General features: G+C 38.6%; 1 protein-coding gene across 1 annotated transcript in view; it reads right to left on the bottom strand.

Annotated features, from left to right (window-relative positions):
- The window catches only part of PDGFC (platelet derived growth factor C), a 226109-nt gene that overhangs the window by 94487 nt on the left and 109004 nt on the right, over positions 1-22618 (bottom strand). The window contains exon 3 of the mRNA XM_055144566.1: positions 17033-17228. Within this exon, the coding sequence (XP_055000541.1) occupies positions 17033-17228 (196 nt within the window). The remainder of the gene's footprint in view (positions 1-17032; positions 17229-22618) is intronic.

The following is a 22618-nucleotide window of genomic DNA, read 5'->3' as shown; positions in this document are numbered from 1 at the left end:
TGGCATTTTAGAAAATTGGTTTTACTGAAATAATTATCATGTGGAATTTATCAGGACTAAGCATTTACCATTTCAAACTCATGGCAAATTTCAAAAACATTTTATTTTATTATTTTTTTAATTTTTAAAAAATTTTATTGAATCACCATGAGACAGTTACAAGCTTTGATGTCTGAGATACAATCACACAATGATCAAACACCCATCCTTCCACCAGTGCACATTCCCCACCACCAATATCCCCCGTATAACCCCCCTTTCCCACCCTCCCCCTGCCTACATGCAGACAATGTTCCCCATACTCTCTCTCTACTTTTAGGCATTATGACCTGCAACACAGACACTGAGAGGTCATCATGTTTGGTCCATTATCTATTTTTGTCACCTATCTCATTCTGACTGATTCCTCCAGCCATCATTTTCTCAGTGATCCCTTCTCTATTCCATCTGCCTTCTCCCCTCCGCTCATGAAGTAGGCTTCCAGCTATGGGGCAATCCTCCTGGCCCTTGTATCTACTGTCCTTGGGTATCAGCCTCATGTGATGTTATTCTATACTCCACAAATGAGTGAGCAGTGCCCCAGAACAGATGACTGGTCAAAAGCATTTCAATACATAGATTGTGTATAAATTAAGTTTAAGAAAATATAAAGTGGGGCTGGAGCAACAGGACAGTGGGTAGGGCGTTTTCCTTGCATGCCGCTGACCTGAGTTCAATCCCCACCATCCCATATGGTTCCCCAAGCACTGCCAGGTGTGATTCCTGAGTGTAGAGCCAGGAGTAACCTCTGAGCATCGATGAGTGTGACCCCCCCACCCCAAAAAATGTAATTAAAAAAAAGAAAATATAAAATGATTTTCCCCCTTAGAAACAGAAAACTTAAAAATGTCATCTCAAACTAATATTTTCAAAGGACTCCTATAAAGCATAACAGGTTTGGATGAAAGCAAAACAAGTGCTAGTATTCAGAAATAGGTAACAATTTTAGGGAAACACAGATCTTTCAGTGTGGGACATAAGTTCTTACCTCTACCCCGCATTTAAAATTATATCAAAATCTGAGGTTTCTAGACTTATTCTGTCTACTGCTCTCTCTTCAGGAAAAAAAAAAATCATTGCTCCTCCCCCACAACTTTTTAAAATAAAAAAACTGAAAGTGCCCCCTAACTACAACCAAGTCTACTGCAGCCTCCTCCAGTTTTTTCAAAGGGGATGGTAGGGGATAGGTCACACCATCTGTGCTCAGGAATCAGTCCTGGAGATGTCCAGGGACTGAACTGGGTTGGCCACATGCAAGGCAAGCACCTATGAACCGTACTATCACTTTGGTCCCTAAAATCACCCCTTGATGGCTCCAGCATTCTTTAAGGAGTGGTATCATCTTGGGCAAAACTGATTTACTATCTTGGGTAAAAGTGATTTAAAGGATACAATGATTAAAAATAGGATGTCATTTAAACAAAACAATATAGCAGCAAGTGGAAGAACTGAATAAGAAATTCAGTTGGCAAATCACGCCAGTATTCCTTCATGTAAATTAAATGCCAATTCATAGCTTCCGAAAATCAAAGAGATCAGTATAGTCCCTGCAGAAAAAAGGTAACTGAAATTTCTTTATGAGCCTGCTTAGTAATTCCAATATTAGATGGACTGAAAAAAGGACTCAGGATATTGGACAAGGAACAATCTCTCCTCATGATCTTGTCTGGTACTTTCATAACAGTATAAAAACACATGCCTTTGTGGACCAGAAACCCGGGCATTTTTTAATTTGTGAAATTAAAGAAGGCAAGCCTTCCTCTGGGCAGAAACATATCCCTATCTCGACTTATAAAGAGGCATCTCACTAGATCACTCAGTATGCTAAGCCCTGATCAAAGACAAACACTGGAGCCAGACATGAGTTTGGGGGAGTTAGCAGGATATATTCTTTTTTCTCTACTTGGTCACAAAGCAGATTGAGAAAGAGGGCGTAGGACCCTCAGTGATCACATTCACGTGAACACTGATGAACACACAGAGATCTTGCAAGATATTCCTAGCTCAGAAGACATAAAAATTCATCATGGTCAATACCCAGTTTCAATTACCTGGATATCGATCATGATCATACCCAATTTCTCTAGCAGGATATGTCCACGGGTAAGGGTTTGTACTCACTGGATGAGATCTTTAAGAGTTCCCCTGGGAGTAGAAAACAGTAAGAAGAGCCAAGGCATGAAACACAGCCTGGCTCTCCAGCATGTCCCAAATTTGTACCGTGCACTGGCTACTTAGGCCCGAGTGAATGGAAGAAAACCACCTCCAAGCAAAAATCATCCAGAGGAGATTAGAAAAAAGAAAGGCAGAGGAGAGATGCAGAAATGGGGAGTAGAAGGAGTCGTGGATAACTGGAGAAAAAGGTAAAAGTTTGCATGAGAGACAGACACTGGAGCCAGACATGAGTTTGGGGGAGTTACAGGGTACATTCTTTTTCTCTACTTGGAATGTTGATTTTGAACATTTCAAAACATAAAGCCAAAACATCTCATTAGCCAAGGGCAGAGTCCCTTGATCTCAGACATGGTCAGATCTCCACCCTTCATTTTAAGCCCTCTTGGGAAAGACTTTTTTTTTTTTAAGTTACAAAAGTAATTGCTAAGAGGTCAAAGGATAACAAAACTATAAATTATGCCACGGAGTTAACAACACTCACAAGAGTTGCTGGGAAGGGCACCGACAAAAATCTTCACTTGAAACAGAATTTTATTCCATGGCCAGCAGTGCAGGTAAAGAAAACAAAACCTGGAAATTTGGGAACTGCTCTTCAACTCCTTTATGCCCGTAAGTCCAATGGTGGAGATCCTTGGTGTTTTGTACAAGTATCCCTTCCTTTATGCAATGGAAAGACATGTGATTTTATCTTCAGGAACCGCATTTCTACCAATCAGTCCATAACTTGCCTTTTGGATGGGCACGTGACCAAAATATTGCCAAATACAGTAATATCTACACCTGACTTCCCCTATTATAAGTTGCCCAGTCACAGGTCTCGGCCAATTGAGACTTAGTCCCAGAACTTGAGTAGGGAAGGTTCCTTTCTTCTTCAAAGATCACTTATACAGCATATCACAGTTTGAACTGTGCCAGGTTCTCATAGTCAGGCCTCATACCATCAGAACTGGGGTAGACTGCCTGAGCACTGTGTGGGAGCATCCACCCAACCCGCAAATACACCACATGTAGAGGAATCTTGGCACTCTGGTCATCTTCTTGGCCATTTTAGAAAGAAACACAGCAAATGGGGAAAAAAAAAGAATTTGCAAATGAAATAGGTCTGTAGAGGTAGAGAATGAGGAGCTGAAAGTTGACGGCATCATTCAGAAACTGGTACAAACAAGAACAATGGTTGGAACTAAATATTGGGAAATCTGTATGTTAATCTGTATGTCAACCTCGCTCAGAACTAAGCACTCATCCAGAGAGTGGATTAACAATGCAGGAAACACTTTTAACAGATCTTTTTGGTTTGGGATCAGTTAGGGGGAAAAATAGTCAAAATGTGTCTGGGACAATATCTATATCAACCTGGACCTTCTGTATTTGAGAGATAAAATTCTACCACCTGTTCCAATTGCCTTCCAGCTCTCCTGTCTATTCTGCATATGCCTCTTCAATCAATGTTTGTCTTCACTTCCCAAGACATAAACCAGTACATGCGCCCTATTTGCAACAAAACTCATAGCTTTTGACAGAAGAAAAATGGAAGTTTTGAGGCCAGGGGGATAGCTCAAAGGACTCCATGGGGGAAGCCCCCAAGTTTGATCCCAGGAACTGCTTCCTCCCCAGCTCAACCCAGTAGATGTAGTTCCAGTAGCCCCTGGGAACTACTGGCCTCAGCAAATATTGTCAGCCTGCACTGTGGGCCTAGCATTGTCAGGAGTGGGCTTAGTGTTCCCCACAACCCCAAACCCCCGTCAATCTCACTTCTAAAACAGAGCAGCAAGTTCATTAGTTACTTCACAATTTAAAACTAAAATGCTTCCTCATTCTTATCACTAGTGCCTACAACGCATCCCATGCACCACCGAAAGTCATCCTGCCCAAATCATCCTCTATTTTCGCCACTTCTAGTCTAACTCACTCACTGTTCTCATTCTTTTGCCACAATGCCGTCACTCTATTTTAGCTACGTTATACCAAGAGGTGCTAGTCTAAGTCTTTCTGAATCTTCCTGACCTGATATGCACGGGATTTGCACTCCTTTCTCTTAACGAGTACTTGGATGCCTAAATACTACGCTGATTCCTAGTTATTCCAGAACACTTGTATATCAACCAGATCCACTGCCCTCTTCTCTCCTTTCTGAAACCAGATGTCATTTGTGCAGGTAACAACATGTACAGATTCAGCCCAGGCAAGCAAGATCTGGGGAATGAAGAAGAATACTCTATACCAGTCTGGCTCCTTTCCCCTCAACAGTTGGTAAGGAAGGTGTAGCCAGAGAGCAGTGTGCTACCACCTATAACACCAGAATTACTCCCTTCCACACACACACGGTTTGCAAAGTTGCTTGTGATAATTTTATTACAGGAATTCAATAATCCAACACCAATGCCACCATCACTGTCACCTTCCCTCCACTATTGTCTCCATCTTCCAAACCACCCTTCAAGCTAGCCCCCATACCAGGCCCAAATTCACTGTCACTGTCATCCTGTTGCTCATAAATTTGTTGAGCGGGCACCAGTAACGTCTCTCATTAAGACACTTATTGTTACTGTTTTTGGCATATCCAATACACACGGGTAGCTTGCCAGGTTCTGCCACATGGGCTCGATACTCTTGGTAGCTTGCCGGGCTCTCCGAGAGGGGCGGAGGAATCGAATACGGGTCGGACACGTGAAAGGCGAATTCCCAACTGCTGTGCTATCGCTCCAGCCCCAGGCCCACAATAGTCTAATTTATATTGCTTGTTACCACTAAATGATGGTATGGAATGGTTAATAACTAAATGGTTAATGGAATGACAGAAAATAAATCTTCAGTAAGAGAAAATCTGTGAAACTGTCATCTCTCACTGGGAGGGCATTAAGTCCTTTTCTGGGGATTGAAATTAAGTGTTTTAACTCTTGTTGCAAGTTAGACCTTCTATGCTGATGTTTTTGTTAGTCTAGACTAGTTGGCTTCTACATTACATTCCCATCCAACTTGGTGTGCCCCTGCTGGGATGTTAGCATTGTAGAGTGGGGTGATGTCGTGCGCTCCAGAAAATCCGGAATATTGGACCGGGAAGTCTGGATGGAGGCCACCAGGGCTTCATAGGGAACTGCTCCCCCTCCCAAGATGGCCCCAGAGGTCTCAGCTAGGACCAGGTCAGGATTATGTTTCTTCCTGTTATTATCATAAGGTCACCATATTATACTCAATTTTGTTTTGGTTCGATTCGAGGGAATCACACTGCACAGTGCTCAAGGAACTCAAAGAACAAAGAACTACAGTGTTGAACTGGGTGAGCTACAGAAGTCGGGTCAACTGAATGAGATGGAGACACCTAGGGCCTTTTACTAGTTCTCTGGTTTCAGGGACAAAGGGACTGATTTTAACTTTTCTTTTTCTTTTTTTTTTCTTTTTGGGTCACACCTGGCGATGCACAGGGGATATTCCTGGCTCTGCACTCAGGAATTACTCCTGGCAGTGCTCAGGGGACCATATGGGATGCTGGGAATCGAATGCAGGTCGGCTGCATGCAAGGCAAACACCCTACCCGCTATGCTATCGCTCCAGCCCAACTTTTCTTTATCCATCATGAAGAAGACTGGGTTGGAGTCGAACACCTAATTACTACCTTTTATTTGATTTGATTTCTTGCAAATAGGCATGATGGGAACAGGGCAGTAGGCAGGTCCATGGCCATTCTTGGTTTTACAGTGCTCAGCCTGGTGGTGGCGATGTGGTGCTCAGGCTGAGCTGTGCTCAGAGGCCCAAGACTGTCACATCTGGCAGTACAGGATAAAACTGGGTGGGTGGTGATTTCACTCAGGGCTTCATGCAGGATGAGCTCATGCTACAGGACCTCAGTGACTTACTCTTAGGTGAGTTCTGCAGAATGAGGCTGGTGAGAGGCTAGAACTTCAAGAAAAAAGCTTCATGTGACCCGTTGGATATCACAGGGCAAACATTTAAGATCATTTACGTCAAAAAGTGGCCAATTGTGCCTTTTTTTTCCTCTTTGTTCTTTTAAGGAGTATAAGCAAGCTTCTTTGCTTGGAAAATAAATTCTGATGGTGCACTAAAGGGACTCTAATGGCATTATTAGCTAAAATATGCAATACTGCCTTTATTTCAGTTTTATGCGGTGCAGATAAGATGTCTTTTTTACTATTTTTATAAAAGAAGTTGTTTTCTTCAAGTTTTATCACCAACCAGCTTGCACTGGCATTGTAAGACTGAGGTAAGAAATTGCTACTTGAACTTGTATCCACAGAGTGAAAAGAAGAAAATGAGTATTTGACTTTTGGAGTTCTGCATGGTGGGACGAATCCATCCAGCCTGATCATTCTATGATAAATTATTTACATGCTTGCCAGCAAAATACACAGTTAGGACATGAGCTTGAAAAAATGGCTAACAAAGCAATCTAACCAAAATAACTGTACTTCGTAGTTACCATCTTTGAAGATCAAGTGGCATTTTATTTTAATTAATTGCCTATTTATTTGTCTGTCTCTGTCCAGACAGACTACAAGCTACTTGAGGGAATGAGACATTGACTCACTCTTCTCTTAATACCTACCACAGTGTGCAAGAAGAGCTTGGTGAATATAAGTAAATATGTGACTAAATAATAACGGCACATTAATTCCACTACAAACAATATGAAGAGCAAAACTGACTCAAAGCATTTTGTTATTGCCTTGGTTCCACACCCAGCTCTGCTCAGGGATCACTCCTGGCAGTGCTCAGGTTGTGGGAACATCAGTGTCAAGTCTTGAACCCAGACACAAAGTAGAGCTTCTGGGCTGCCTCCTGGCCCACAAAGATATTTTTAATCTAAGAAATTGACAACTTTTGTATTTTTTTTTTTGGTTTTTGGTTCACACCTGGCGATGCACAGGGGTTACTCCTGGCTCTGCACTGAGGAATCACCCCTGGCGGTGCTCAGGGGACCATATGGGATGCTGGGATTTGAACCCGGGTCGGCCGCATGCAAGGCAAACGCCCTACCCGCTATGCTATCACTCCAGCCCCCAGAAATTGACAACTTTTTATCAACTAAAATATCTTTAAAAACGAAACCCTCTTCTTCACTTGTTATATTGAGGGTTTTCATCAATTACTAAAACGTTTCCACGCTAAATCTATTAGAGTAATTTCTCTAAAATTTTTATGCTCAGTTGTTTCAGTGAAAAAGAGGAGCTCTCTTAAATTGTCAGATTGAGGAGTCTATCCTTTCTCTTTATATTAGCTTATATGTAATTAGATCATTTACTTCAGAGAAAGAAACAAATACACCCTATAAGAAGGAAATATAAATATTATATTTTTCACTAAAAGGTGTTTCTTAGGAATAGTACTTGTCACTGATGTAAGTGCCTTGGAGACAGAATCAATCAATGTTAATCCAATATAATTGTGTAAAGCAAAGAAATAGAGCTCACTTACATTCACAGTCATATTTATCTATATCTATTCACCAATTTACTCACAAATAAAGTTGCAGAGATAACAGAAATTTCTCAACTCTTTCCGAAGAGAGCATTATAACACACACACACACGTGCATATACACATACACATGCACACACAGTACTAATCTTATACCTCCCTATTCCCCCAATACCTCCACCATCTGGCTCACATATCCTGCAGGCTGTAAAAGCAATAAACCTAATCTGTGCATGACTTGTTTTGCTCTTTGTACTAATGTCAATCATCATCAGGACACAAACATAACTTATTCTTTTACTTTTAAAAAGGTGATTGGAGGAGCAGAAAGGGCTTTAAGGAAAAAAAAGTCTACCATTTTCTGACTTCTTTTAAAGACACAGATATATAGCAGGGATTCCATTTCTCCAGACCCACCAAATGTCAAACTTGAAAAGAAATTAAAATGGGGCAAACTTAAATTCTTAAAATACATTTTGAAAGAAGATATTTGCATTTCAGTTTCTTAGCATGGCTACAGAGAAAAGTCATTTTGCTATTTTTCTTAAAACACAACCTGAACTTGAGGAAATTGGGTGTTGAGAGTAAAACATTTTAGTTGACTTGACAAAGGTCTACTCTCCACCTCAGCCACGTGGTGGACAGACCCAGGCAGAAAAACTTTTTTTGCTACATTTGAACTAAAATTTCTGGATAAATTCTTCAAAGAAACCATTATTCTACTGTGACTGTACAAAGGTAGAAAAATAAGAGAGTTTCAATCGGACAAACAAGCACAAGAAAGCTAGATTTCTGAAAGGTATAAAAGGTTCCAGAAGTTTACTAGCATCTATTGAGCCCTGATCTACAAGGTTAAGAAAAAGGGGTGTAAGAAAAGGAGCCCCAAGTTGAAGCTAACCTTTCACCCCTTACCTTCCACAGGTCTTCCCCTACAATAGGAGACAAGAAGATAAACTGTCACCATTAATCCCTTGACTGGCTTGTCAATAGCCAGAAGACAATGGAATGATAGCTTCAAAATATTTAGGAAAAAAAAATAAATATACAACAAAAAAAGCATCTATCCAGACTAACTTTTTTAAAAAAAGTAAAATACAGATTTTTTTAATAAATAGAATAGCATATTTACCGCCCAGGAGATTTCACATAAAAAAAAGTATAAGGACACACTTAAAGAAGAGAAATAATCCTATAAATAATTCTGAAAAAGAAATGGCTAGTTCCCAAAACAGACAGCCATCAAGCTGACAAAACATAGATCGGAGTGAGATGAAACCAGGGTGAATAATAATGACTGAACTACCTACCTCACCCAGTGAACCAATGGGACAGGACATTACCAGTGAATTGTACGCAGCATGGTACAAAAATACTTTCACTGTTTATTACAGGAAATTCCCTCAGAAAACATACAGTTCTTCAGCTGAAAGAAGCATCATTCTGATCTCAGGCTACTGTGTTCACCTGAATTCCTTGCCTTGGTGTGGACAATCATTCTTAAACTCTTGAGATCCTGAGACTCACCCCATCTGATGAATTCAGATCTCCACACTGAAAGTTTATCTGAGGGGTCGGAGCAAGAATACCATGGTCTGGGAACTTGCCTAGCATGCGGTCAACCCAGGTTTGATCCCCGGCACCCCATATAGTCCCCTGAGCACTATCGATTGTGATCCCTGAGTACAAAGCCAGGAATAAGCCCTGAGGACTCCCAAGTGTGACCCCCAAACAAAAACAGAAAAAAAATGTTTATCTGAAAGCAAACTTCAAGTTCTCAAAAGAAACAAATTTTATTTTTTTCTCCTCTGATAACACTGAATTTGTGAAGATGGTTTTCTCTGTTACCTGATGATCAGTAAAATGGGCTCTATCTTAGAACCTAGTGCAGTGACAGCTGGGGAATAAACATCCCACGGTAGCTAAAATGCTCTCAGGTAATTTTGTATTATGGAAAAGGGTAAACAACAACGTGGTTTAGATGTTAAGGTGTGTATAAATTTTTTAGGTTAAATCATAAATTGATTTAACTATAAATCATAAGTTGATGCAAAGGTTATAACTTATCAGAAAGGATAAATAGAATGAGCAATGAACTGGAGATGAATGAGAGGGGAAAAAATACAGAAACAGGAAAGTCACCAAGCATGGAATGCAAATAATAATAGCCCCAGGCCTAAGAGTACAGTGGGCGTGGGGAGTGCTGCCTCACATGAGGAAAAGCTGGGTTCCATTCATTGCACCCTGTAAGGAACCCCGAGTCCCTCCAGGAGTGATCCCTTAGCACATTTCTGAACTTTTGCTTACCAATGAGCATCACTCTAAAACCAAATTTAAAGAACAGGGACTAGAGGGATAGAGGCAGTTCAATGGGCTGAGTGCAGCATTTGCACATAGGAGGCCTGGGTGCTAACCTCACCCCAGAGGGTTTCCAAACCACAGCCAGAAGTAGCCCAGGAGCACTGCTAGGTGTGCGCCCCCTCTCCCCCCACAACATCTAGAGTGAAAATTGAGAGACTTCTAAGATGAAACTGATCATTGTTCTTATCCTCTCTTGGGGATTTAACCCATCTCTTTCGGGAAATGAAAAAGCCAGAAAGAAAAAATAATCAGGAAAAATACAGTTGCAATTGGCATTATTCCAAAAAAAAGAATTGATGTAATGATTATATGCAATTTGTTGCACTCCACAAATAAAGACAATGCCTTATTTTCAAACACATTTGAAAATGTAAATGTCTGGGTTTACCAAAACCATCTTAAATTTCAACTAATGACAAACAGTTCAAATTCTTTATCCAACATGTAACCAATTAATTGAGAAAACTAAAATTAAAATGCATTTTAAAATCCTCATGCACACAATATAGATATATGAAAATCTGGCACATAGCATAGAATTGGAGAATAAAAATGGATGCTATAAAAATCTCAGATGCAGAAAAATGAAAACATCACCCTGTGACGTTTGCATGAGTACACTGACAGTATCTAAGAGCTAAGCCTCATGCTACTGATAATGCAATTCTGAGCCCCATCAAAATTCTGACTCCAAATCCTTTTTTGATTTGTTTTTGGCCACTTGACAGTGCTCAGGAGCTATTTCTGGTTGGTGGCAGGGACAACATCTGACAGTGCTCTGGACACCATTTGTTGTGCCAGGATTTAGAAGCAGGGTCAGCTGCATGCTATATTGCCTGTAGGATATATCTAGTCGTGGTCCATAGCTCTGTAAACAGTATCTAATTGTGACGACATATTCAGACAACTTTGTACTTTCTTCAATACATTCTTCAACACAACAACAAAAAAATATGCCCCAGCTGTTTAAAAAATATAGCAACATCATTAATACCAATAAAAGACAAGGAAAGAATTAAAAATAAAAATATTTATATATATTCAAGTATTTATTATTAACTGAAAGCATAGTAAGGGAAAAGAAATTAAAAAGTGACATTTTTGACTCATGGGATATTACTGACTGAAATCAAGTACAAACAGTAAAACTTTCCTATCAATATAAATTTTCTTTTATGTTAAAATGTCACTGAAATTACATAGGAAAAATCCTTGTTGGTATCAGGTGAACAAAAAAAAACATCATTTCTGTAATGATAATAGTTGATAGCATATTAAGAATATAACTCTTTAAATGCAAATGTTAAAAAAATGTATCCCTATCCAAGAGAAAAAAACTACTTCTTAGAAAGTCAGAGGAACAGTTTCAAATAATAAATTAAAATAGTCAGCATCATCTTATTCCTTACTGATATATTAATAGCAAATCCTTTCCTACCACAATCAAAGATAGAGCAGTTTGAAATTCGATGTAAGTGAATTTCAGGACTCTATTTGAATGCTATTCAAAACTACCAATGTCACAAAGAACAAAGTAAAAGAGAAAAGGTTGGGGCTGTAGCAATAGCACAGTGGGTAAGGTGTTTGCCTTTTGCCTTGCATGCAGCTGACCCGGGTTTGATTCCCTGCATTCCATATGATCCCCTGAGCACAGCCAGGGGTGATTTTTGAGAGCAGAGCTATGAGTAACCCCTTTGCATGCATTGCCAGGTGTGACCCAAAAAGCTAAAGAGAGAGAGAGAGAGAGAGAGAGAGAGAGAGAGAGAGAGAGAGAGAGAGAAGAGAGAGAGAGAGAGAGAGAGAGAGAGAGAGAGAGAGAGAGAGAGAGAGAAGATTATAGACTGCAGGAAACTGTGGACACCTGATGCCTAAAGGCATTTAGATATCAATATCCCAAAGGGATCTTCAAGTAGGAAATAAATCAGCAAGTGGAAAGGTTAAAATAAAGCTGCAATTCAGTTAATGGTATTATACAAATGCCAATTTCTTCATTGTAGATATTTGTTATGTCAGAGTGATGACAAATGTTAACAGTGAAGGAACGTGGTTTAAGAGTGTGGATGGGCACTGGAAAGCACATGAAAACGTGTTCACTGCCACTTGTCAGGGAAATGCAAATCAACACACAATGAGATATCATCTAGCTCTAGCAATAATGATATTTTAAAGAAAGTATGGAAATAATCATTATCAGCTGGGATATGGTGAGAAACGGACCCACATCCATTATTGACAGGAATGGCATCTGGTTCAAACTCTCTGGAGGTTAAATATGAAGATTTCTTGAAGAAATGAGGATAGAACACCTGTAACACTCAGCAATGTCTCTTCTAGTTGTTGACCCTCTAAAAACAAAAACATTAATTTGAAATGACATAACCCAGGTATCCACCTATGGGACATGGGATCAAGGTGTGGTATACTTACGCAGCTATAAAAATGAATAATATCATGTAAGCTGCCTCTATAGAAATGGAACAAGAGGGTACCATGCTGAATGAAATCACTCAGAAGGAGAGAGGAATATAGAGACTATTTTCTCATGCATCAGATACAGAGTAGAATACAAATTGATAAAGGCAATAGAAATAAAGAGCTGGTACACAGAACTGAATGTATAGGGGTGGAGAGAGAGATGCGGAGGGGGTGAAGAGGAGGAGATAGCAGGGACCTTTAGCAGACTGGTGGAGGGAAGTGGGCACTCTACTGGCAGGTAGGGTGCTGGCACAAAGTATGGATGAAACTATCTCAGTGGTATCAGAGATCACCACAAATGTTTAGAAACTAATAAATAGCATGCTGTAAAAACAAAACAATGTATGGATGGGTCCAGTAACACAGAATCAAAGAAAGGTATAGTCACTTGCTTTGCAAGTGGCTGCTTCTGGCCAATCCTCTTAGAATCTCTGGTACCACATATGGTCCCTAAGCAGTGCAAGGGGTCATTATTGCACAGAGTCAGGAAGAGTCCCTGAACACTGCTGAGCTTGGTCCATGCTGTGCCTCTCCCCCCAAATAGGAGAATATGAATGGAAGGGCCTCGCTGCTAGTTGTATGTGCTGGGGCGTGGACGGGGAGTGCAGTAAGTTTTATAGTGAGAGGTGGGAGGCTCTAGCCCAGAAACTCTATTGTAAATAACTAAGACGAATAGCTACAATCCAAAAATCATATATTCTAAAAAGAGGTCTATGGAAAATCTTGGTGCTAACTTCAAAACTTTCTGTGAATCTAATGTTATCCCAGTTCATTTTTAAATAGGTAACTCTAAAGTCAGAAAGAAGATAAAGAAACCCTCTAATACAATACACATAGCACATAGATTTGGCAAGTGATGGAAAAGAATTGTAAAACACTTCTTCACAAATGATTCCATTTTTTTTTGCATAAATCCAAAATAATTATTGGGACAATTACTAAAACAAGCGAAAGACCTTAGTAAATTTTCATAGTATAAAATCAATACTAACAATTTGATTGCATTTCTATGTACTGATATTTTATAATTAGAAATGAATATAACAAAAATACTTTGAGTCATTATTACAAGGCTTTCAATTTTCTTCATCGTGAGCCATCAAGTCAGGCCATTGCAATAAAAACCATAGAATGAGTTTTCAAAAAACTTGGCAAGCTACTTATCTTTAAAAGTCTATTAAAAAGTAGAATGGATATAACAAAAGTGAGAGAAAATAAGGCAACTTGCCCATCTGGTTTTTTTCATAATGTTACAATAATTAAGGTATTGTCTGCTACACAGCAGACACAAGTGATCAAAGGAACAGAAGAGACTTCAGAAACAGCCCATATCACATATAAAGAGCTGGCAGTTAACTGGCTTTACATATCATGAATGCAAAGAACAATTATTAAATGATATTGGGGTACTATTGGAAACTTAAATGAAAAACCTCACACTTGCACAAAATTTAATTCCAGATGGATCAAAAACTTCCTTGTGAAAAGTAGAAATGTAGAGATAGTTTAGAGGTGAAGGTGCTCACGCTGCATTCAGTCAACCTCAGTTCAATACCAGCCCCCTAAGCATTGCTAGGAGTAGCCCTTGAACACCCCCAGACACCCCTAAAAAATACTCATAGATAAAAAACGTGAAAAGCAACTTAAAATGCCAGCATGAAAAACCGTGAGCAAAAGAACATGAGTACATTTTCCAGGAAATAGAAATGAATAATAAATAATAATATAAAATTTAAGAATGCCAATAAGAACAAAAACCCTGAGGTGAATTTTGTATATATTATACTACATGCTAAAAAATTCAAATATAAGGCCCGGACAGAGAGCCCAGAGGGTGAGAGTGCATGCTTCGAATGTAAGAGACCTGGGTTTGATCCCTTGAATCACATGGTATCCTGCCCCCAAATCAGCGCCATCATCAGTGAGTCTCCAGCAGTAAGCCAGTAGTAGTCTCTGAAGATTGCTAGGTGTGGCCCCAAACAAAATAAAGTAAAATTACATCCGTGAGAAATCAAAAGGTTGGAGAATTTGGTTTTGCAGAAATTGCTGTAGACTATTTAAAATACAAAGTGATCATTGTTAAGAATAATACAAACGATAAAAATAGAAAGATTTCGAGATAGCAATACAATGCTTAGACACAGCCTCAGTGAAAATGATTTTGCACTCTATACCCAGAGAACCGCAAACAAGCCAAACATTCAACAAAGTATAACAAACCAACAAGACTGTTTATACAACAGAATATTATATAACAAGGAAAGCAACTTTTCTATGTTCTCTACAGCATCATAAATTAATTTTTAAAATATCACATTGCTTACTTTTTCTTAGTACACACAGGACTATTTACCTGATGCATATTTCAAAATAGGCAAAAATAATTTCATTTCTAAACAGCTGGTATATAAGGTAAAACACACATGTGGAAAACTATAGAGAGATAACTAGGATATAAAGGATAAGAAAATCCTTGTGTGTTGGGGCTGGAGCGATAGCACAGCAGGTAGGGCATTTGCCTTGCACGCGGCCTACCCGTGTTCGATTCCCAGCATCCCATATGGTCCCCTGAGCACTGCCAGGGGTAATTCCTGAGTGAAGAGCCAGGAGTAACCCCTGTTCATCGCCGGGTGTGACCCAAAAACAAACAAACAAAAAAAACAAAAAAAAAGAAAATCCTTGTGTGCAGAAATAAGAAAATTATGGGAAAAGGGGGGCTCAAAGTAAAGGAATTTCAGAGCTATTGAGGTAGAAATTTTTCCTGAGTCTAATACTTGATAAAGTTCTCACAAGTGAAGAGCGGTAAGCAGGACGGTAGTCTAGGTTTTATTATCGACTAGACACTATTTCAGTCTTTGCTCCAGAATGGTGACATTGTCCCATTATGGATGATAGAACAATGGTGGCGTGGACAGTAGCAATAGGTTGGATTCAAATGGGAGGTGTTTTCTATTTGTTTACTTAAAGAAAATAGATTTTCGGGAGAGAGCTGAGTGACAGCTATGGTTATTTTTCTGTAAAGTGTTAAGTAGGCCAGATAAATTTCGGAATGCTTGCATGTAAGTACCTACGTGGCCCAAGTAGTTGTGCTTCCTTTCCTATAACACATGCAAGGTGTTATGTGACCTCTTAACACTGATTTGTACAAACTGGAACTAGAGGGAGAGGCAGAAGATGTGCTAAGAGCATGCTGGCCACCATCACTGTTATATAACTGTCCTTTGTCTCTGAGCCAGGAGACTCCTGTACTTCAACCAATATTCATGAACCCATGCTACCTAACTTGCTGCTCTGGCAGAAGGGGAGAATCTTAAACCCTTTCCTGTATTTCACAAAATTATGGAACCAGATTTATGAGAAGGCTACAAGAGGTACATGAAGTATTGTGTAAAAGTACCTACATGGGGGTGAGCATACATGGCTTTAGAAATAACCTCAAATGACATTTATGACACCTACTTGTACAATCTCTCTATCCTTATCTATAAATTGAAGGCTTGAATAGCACTGTCTCTAAAGATAGGATAGCTTCTCATTCTCAAAGCCAAAGATGAAAGATCTTGGAGAAAAAAAAATAACTGGAATGCATAGCATAGAAAGAACTGTGAAAAACTGCTAGTTATATAAATGTTCAAGATACAAATCGTGATGACAGCAAGTACAGAGTTTATTTCATCTGTATTGAAATATTTATCTATAATATACCGTAAAATGAAATTTCTCTTTTAACTTGTATATCAAAGAGAAAATAACCCCACAGAGCTCAAGTAAAATATTTTCATGATATACAAATGCCACTGAAGTGAAAAATCTTCAGTAAGACCACCCAACCTTGACAAGTGTATTCACAAAGGATTTAAAGAGTAATATTTGGATGACATACAGTAGGTGGTCTTCTGCGTGGGTGAAATACTCCAGCTGACTCTAGTTCATGAAAATGCTTCCAGGAGAATTATGATAAATTTCTACCTGGCAAACCATAATGTTAGCCTAAATTTCTAATTCTGTTTTCAGAACAGCATTTTTCCCACATGAGGAACTATTCAAACCTTTTAAACTTGAGTGAGTATGCATGTTCAATATGTGTATAGGGACAGTGGAATCTATGCATAATATGAACATACAAGTATTGAATTTTTAGTAGTTTATTGTTCAGTCTATTGATTTAGCTTTCAAATATTCAACTGTAAAATATTTGGTAAATAGAAGAATTTTGGATTTCTAATACAAGTACATTCATTGTTTGGCTTTTTATTTTCTAGTCATATTTTGATCAATTTATTCTATGTGCTTTTATCATAATTTACTTCAAACTATTTTCAGAAGCAAAAAAATTAATGGATATTTATGGCTGTGCATACACACATATTTTCATATTTTCTACATTTTAGTTAAGACTTTAAATATGGCATACCTTCAATAAAAGTCCAAATTTTTCATACAAGGAAAACATTACAAAAGATGCCATAAAATTCACATTATAAAATAGAACAGCTTGATAGACTACAGCAGTTGTTACAGTACTGTTGGAATTTCAAGTATAATAACCTACTTGCATATGTCATCTTCTGGGTCTTCAAGCCCAAATCTTTCATCAAATGTAAGTTGAATCCATACATTTTCTTCTACTGCTACCAATCTCCATACCAGGACCATATTTCTTGGATAAGTATGAGGAAACCGTGGACTGTGAATACTTCCATTAGTAGACACAGTGATAATTCTTTCATGCTGAGGATTTTGTACTCCTAAAGCAAAAACATAAGTATAGACAGATATTTAGAACAAACAATTCAAAAATTATAGGTATAAAAAAAGCCTTTTTAATCATTTACCATTTTTCCCCACCTTATACATTATAAAATAATATCACCCTATCCAGAAAAGAGACTACTTTAATAAATAACCTGTATGTATTTATACCTGAAAGAATATAGTAAATTAGTCTTTTTACATCTAACTGCTGAAAAGTTAAACTACCAATTCTTGAGGATTACTAAATATATATCAGGATTATATTAAATGCACAGCTTCAATTAGTTAAAGATGAGATACTGAAATAAAAGAAACATTGGATAAGTGTATTTCTGATTATAAAGTTAGAACTTATTGCTAAGCTACAAGTATTGCAAGCTGCTGTCCCCAGTTCAATCCTGACTCCACATGGTCCCTGAAGTAACACTGCGTGTAGCCTGGAATGCTCCATCAGCACTGCTGAGTGCATCCCTGGAGGTTCTGAGCACTGCAGGGGCGGGCCCAATAATCCCCCACAGTCCAGCCTCCGAGACCCATCCACATGCTCAGGTCCTTGCATTGAATCACAAGCCTGAGAACCACCTGGAGTGGCCTGCGTGGGAGACACATCCTACCACCAAAAATAAAGTGTCGCGGTCAATTATTAAGTCACTTGTCTTGGTTTAGTTCTGCAAAATATGGCAATTACCAAGATGCAAATGAATAAGGAACGAATGGACAAAAAATGCACAAGCAGATTCATACAAGAGGAAGTAACCAGCTTTCCTACCAAACCACTGAAATAAATGAGAGTATCTCAACACACATCATGTCTTTCTCCTCCATTTATCCCTCACTCCTAATGCTATCAAATCAGAACTGATCTTTGTGCCTATTGCATCTGAAAAAAATCACCCAAACAAGCCAAATGATGTCAAATCTTAAATGACCTTGAAAGGAAAGAAATCATCACCATCATCATCATCATCATCATCATCATCATCATCATCATCATCATCCCATTAATCTTCGATTTTCTCGAGTGGTCTCAGTACCATCTCCATTTGTCCTAGCCCTGAGATTTTAGCAGTCTCTCTTTACTCATCCTTCCCAATGGTGCTGCATTGGAGGTTCTTTCGGGGTCAGGGGAATGAGACACATCATTGTTACTGGTTTTGGCATATGAATACACCACGGGGAGTTTGCCAGGCTCTCCCATGTGGGCAGGAAACTCTCAGTAGCTTGCCAAGTTCTCCCAGACGGAGAACTAGGCTATAAGATGTCCTTAACCCACCCCCTCTGAGGTGCCCCAGAGAAGACAGCTAGGCTCGGGGACAACAGATTCTGCAAAAGGAAAGAAAATACCAAAATAATGGTTTGATTTTATTTCTGAGAGAATAATTAGCACTGTAAGAAGATATTAAGGTAGCAACTCTGTATGTTCTCAACCTGATTTCAGTATGATCTTAGTTCTGGCGGTGGTGCCACCCAGTGTCCCTCCCACTTCTACAATCCCCCGGCCTTGAAGGAGTGGGGTCCGAGAAAATGATGATGATGATAATGATGATGATGATGACCTTCTTCTATGATGACATTAGCTAACCGTTCAACTCAGGTTGATTCTCTGTGTGGGCTATGCCAATGAGCTGAGTCCTAATACAAACGCACATTTCAGAGACTCAGGAGAAGTCAAAGAGCAGAGAATTTTTTTTGTTGCTGTTGACTTTGAAAATGGAGGAAGTGAGGTGCCGTGGGGCAGAAGAAGTTTCCAGAAAGAGAGCATCCTCAAAGGACAGCATGCAAGGAAATCTCAACTTCAGTCCTAAAACCATCAAGGATTTGATTTTGCTGAGATGCAAACTCTTAACAGAGAGGAAATGAACATGGCTAACATCTTGATTTTAGCCTTGGAAAATTCTGAGCAAAATCTCCTTCACAGTACCTGGACCTCTGATCTACAGAACTAAGAGAAATGAAGGGGAGTTTAAAAATACTGAGCTCATGGTGATTTCTTACACATACTAGAAAATGTGTATATCTTTTATTGCATATAGAGATGTTTAAATTATAATACATATCTTTTTGCTGTTCATTTATTGTGTTAGTCAAAAGAAAATCTCTTGCATGGGTAGAATGAACATTAAAAATATGGTTCCAGGGGCTGGAGCAATAGTACAGTGGGTAGGGCGTTTGCCTTGCACGAAGTCAACCCGGGTTCGATTCCCAGCACCCCATATGGTGCCCGAACACTACCAGGAATAATTCCTGAGTGCAGAGCCAGGAGTAACCCCTAAGCATCTCTGGGTGTGACCCAAAAAGCAAATATGTGTGTGTGTATGTGTGTGTGTGTGTATGTGTGTGATTTCAGGCTGGGGAGAGTGCTGAAGGGCCAGAGTCCAGATTTTACATACTAGAACTCTGGGATCAATCCCTAATATCACATGAACACATGAATACCACCCGGAACAGCCCTAAGCAATTAGTGCAATAACAGCCCCTCGCCACCCCTAGTATGATCCCCAAACACAAGGAAACAATATGACTCTAAGAAATGTATACTAATTACCAGGAGCATGGATTAGTTGGATTATAAAGGTTAAAGAGTAACCTATTTCATGCTGAAATACCTAAAATGAATCTTGCAAGCTGTAGTTACAACTTTTAAAGCAGTTTTTTTTATTTGCATCATTTTGCTATTTCAAGGATGAGTTTAGCATTATTTCAAACATATAATTACAAAGATAAGGTAAAATGAATATCATTTCCTTTCAGAATATGCAGTGTATTACTACATTAGCAAATATGCTTTAAGTGGCATAGGATTTTTAGGTGAAATAAAAAAAAAGTCAAATCTGCCATTCTTTTCAGTGCCTAAATCAGTCCTCAACAATTAGTTACCTACAGAAAAGAAGTTTTGTCTTACTGAATGCTAATATCGGATACAGCAGTTGGTTATGTTAACATATTTGGAATCATTAATGTCTGTGCATAATTTGCAACCATTATAACTCCTGAAAACACACAAAAATCTAGCAAGTTAGAGGATATCACCTGTATATTAACTAAATGACAGTTAACAATTGAAAGTGAATTAATAATTTTCTTGAATTATTTAATTGAAAAAAATTGCCTAAGCTCTCAATTTTCTGCCAGTTACCTACGTATTTCAGAGGTGTTTATATAGGTACTGAGAGGGTATCATGTTTGCTCCTTTACCTGTTTTCAGCATGCAGTTCTTACCCAGAGTGATCATTTCCAACTATCTTTGTCATGGTGGTCCCTTCTCTATCCCAACTGCCTTCTCCCCCAGCATTTGCGGTAGGCTCCAGAAACTTTCTCAAATAAGAAATACAAATTGCCAAAAGATACATGAAAAGATGCTCTACATTGCTGATCATCAGGGAGATGCAAATCAAAACAACAATGAGATATCATCTCACACCACAGAGATAAGCCCACATCAAAAAGAACAAGAGCAATCGATGCAGGCATTAATATGGGGAAAAGGGGACTGTTCTTTGTTGGGGGAATGCCAACTGGTTCAGCCTTTTTGAAAAACAATATCGGCATTCCTCAAGAAGCTAGAAATTGAGCTTCCATTTGACCCAGCAATACCCTGCTGGGAATATACCTCACATGTGCAAAAAGGCACAGTAGAATTGACATAGATTTCTATGGCTTTATGGACTGGAGCAATAGCATAGCGCGAAGGGCAAAGGGCGTTTGCCTTGCATGTGGCAGACCCAGTTACGATTCCTCCGTCCCTCTCGGAGAGCCCAGCAAGCTACCAAGAGTATCCTGCTCGCATGGCAGAGCCTGGCAAGCCACCCGTGCTGTATTCAATATGCCAAAAACAGTAACAAGAAGTCTCACAATGGAGACATTTCTCATGCCCACTCGAGCAAATTGATGAACAATGGGACAACAGTGCTAGAATTGACATCTGCACTTGTATGTTCACTGCAGCACTATTCACAATAGAGAGAACCTGGAAACAAGTCAAGTGCCCAAGAACAGATGACTGGTTAAGAAACTGTCGTAAAACTGCACAATGGAATACCAATGCAGCTGTTAGGAAAAATGAAGTTATGAAATTTGCTTATAAATGGATGGACATGGAAAATATCACAAAGAGTGAAATCAGTCAGGAGAGGAATAAACATATAATTATTAGACTCACTTGTGGAATTTAAAAAAAAACACATCATAATATAAGACCAATACCCAAGGAAAGTAGAAACAAAAGTGAGGAGGATTGGTCCACGCTTGGAAGTCTACCTAAAATGTACATTTTTAAATTATGTTTATAGCTCTTTTCCATTTAAACAATACATTCAACTATAATTAAATGTAATTTAAGGACTAAAACTATAGGCATTATTTGTGGTAAAAGAATTGCAAATTTCTTTTTAACTTAGTTATTGCTCCCCAAAAATTCATTTCAAAATTCACTGAGGTTTGTCACCCAACACACATGATTTGCAAATGACTGTCAATGTTTTATGTAAATCTCATACATCGAGGCCTATAATCAGAAAGAAAAAAAGAAAAGCAACAAACTAAATTCTGTCAAATTAACATTCTGCATTTATGGTTCTGTTGTTGAAAAATTATCTTTCTAAACATGTAACTTTGCTAGTACTTTAGGAAAAAAACAAAGACATGCACTTCAAACTTTTATTGAACAGTTACTTTTCTCGTGTCTAAGGAAATGAATATTCAATGAACTATAACAATAAATGGCAAGAGAAATAGCTTAATAGGCTGAATGAATGCTCTGTAGGCAGAAGGTCTGGCATTACATGGTCCACTAAGCACTGCTGGGAATGACCCCAGAGCACAGAACAAACACTACCGGGTGTGACCCCCCCAAACAAAAACAAACAGAGAAAGAAAGTACCAATGGAATAAAACAAATATTTGCAGTCACATTACTAAAATATTTATAATATGCTCCTTGCAATAGAGACTTAACAAGATAAATTTTATTCTTAGTTAGAGTCCAGCATGAAAAAAATCTAAACACTAATTTTAAAATTCATAATTATAGACTATCTTATATTATTTTCCCAGCCCCCTTTCAGGAAAATCATTCACAGTAAAGAGAACAGAAACAGAAAAGAAGATTAATGAAAAAATACTACAAAATTGTTATTTGCACACATACACATAGAATTCAATTACATTCTGCATATTCAGTAAATTCAGTATAAAATCAATATGTTCAAAATCACTGCTATGTATGACAGTCTCATTAAAGATATATTTTTTGATGGAAAAGGGCAGAAATAAGATGATCATATAAAACAACTCTATAATACTTGAAAATAAAATATTTCTAATATCTACAACACAGAAAAACAGGTTTCTGGATAACATGTAGCTAATAAAGAAAATCACCCAT

Source organism: Sorex araneus, chromosome 7 (genome assembly GCF_027595985.1).
Source record: "Sorex araneus isolate mSorAra2 chromosome 7, mSorAra2.pri, whole genome shotgun sequence".
Taxonomy (NCBI): domain Eukaryota; kingdom Metazoa; phylum Chordata; class Mammalia; order Eulipotyphla; family Soricidae; genus Sorex; species Sorex araneus.
The sequence above is the reverse complement of the archived record's forward strand: the minus strand, read 5'-3'. Positions and strand labels throughout refer to the sequence as shown.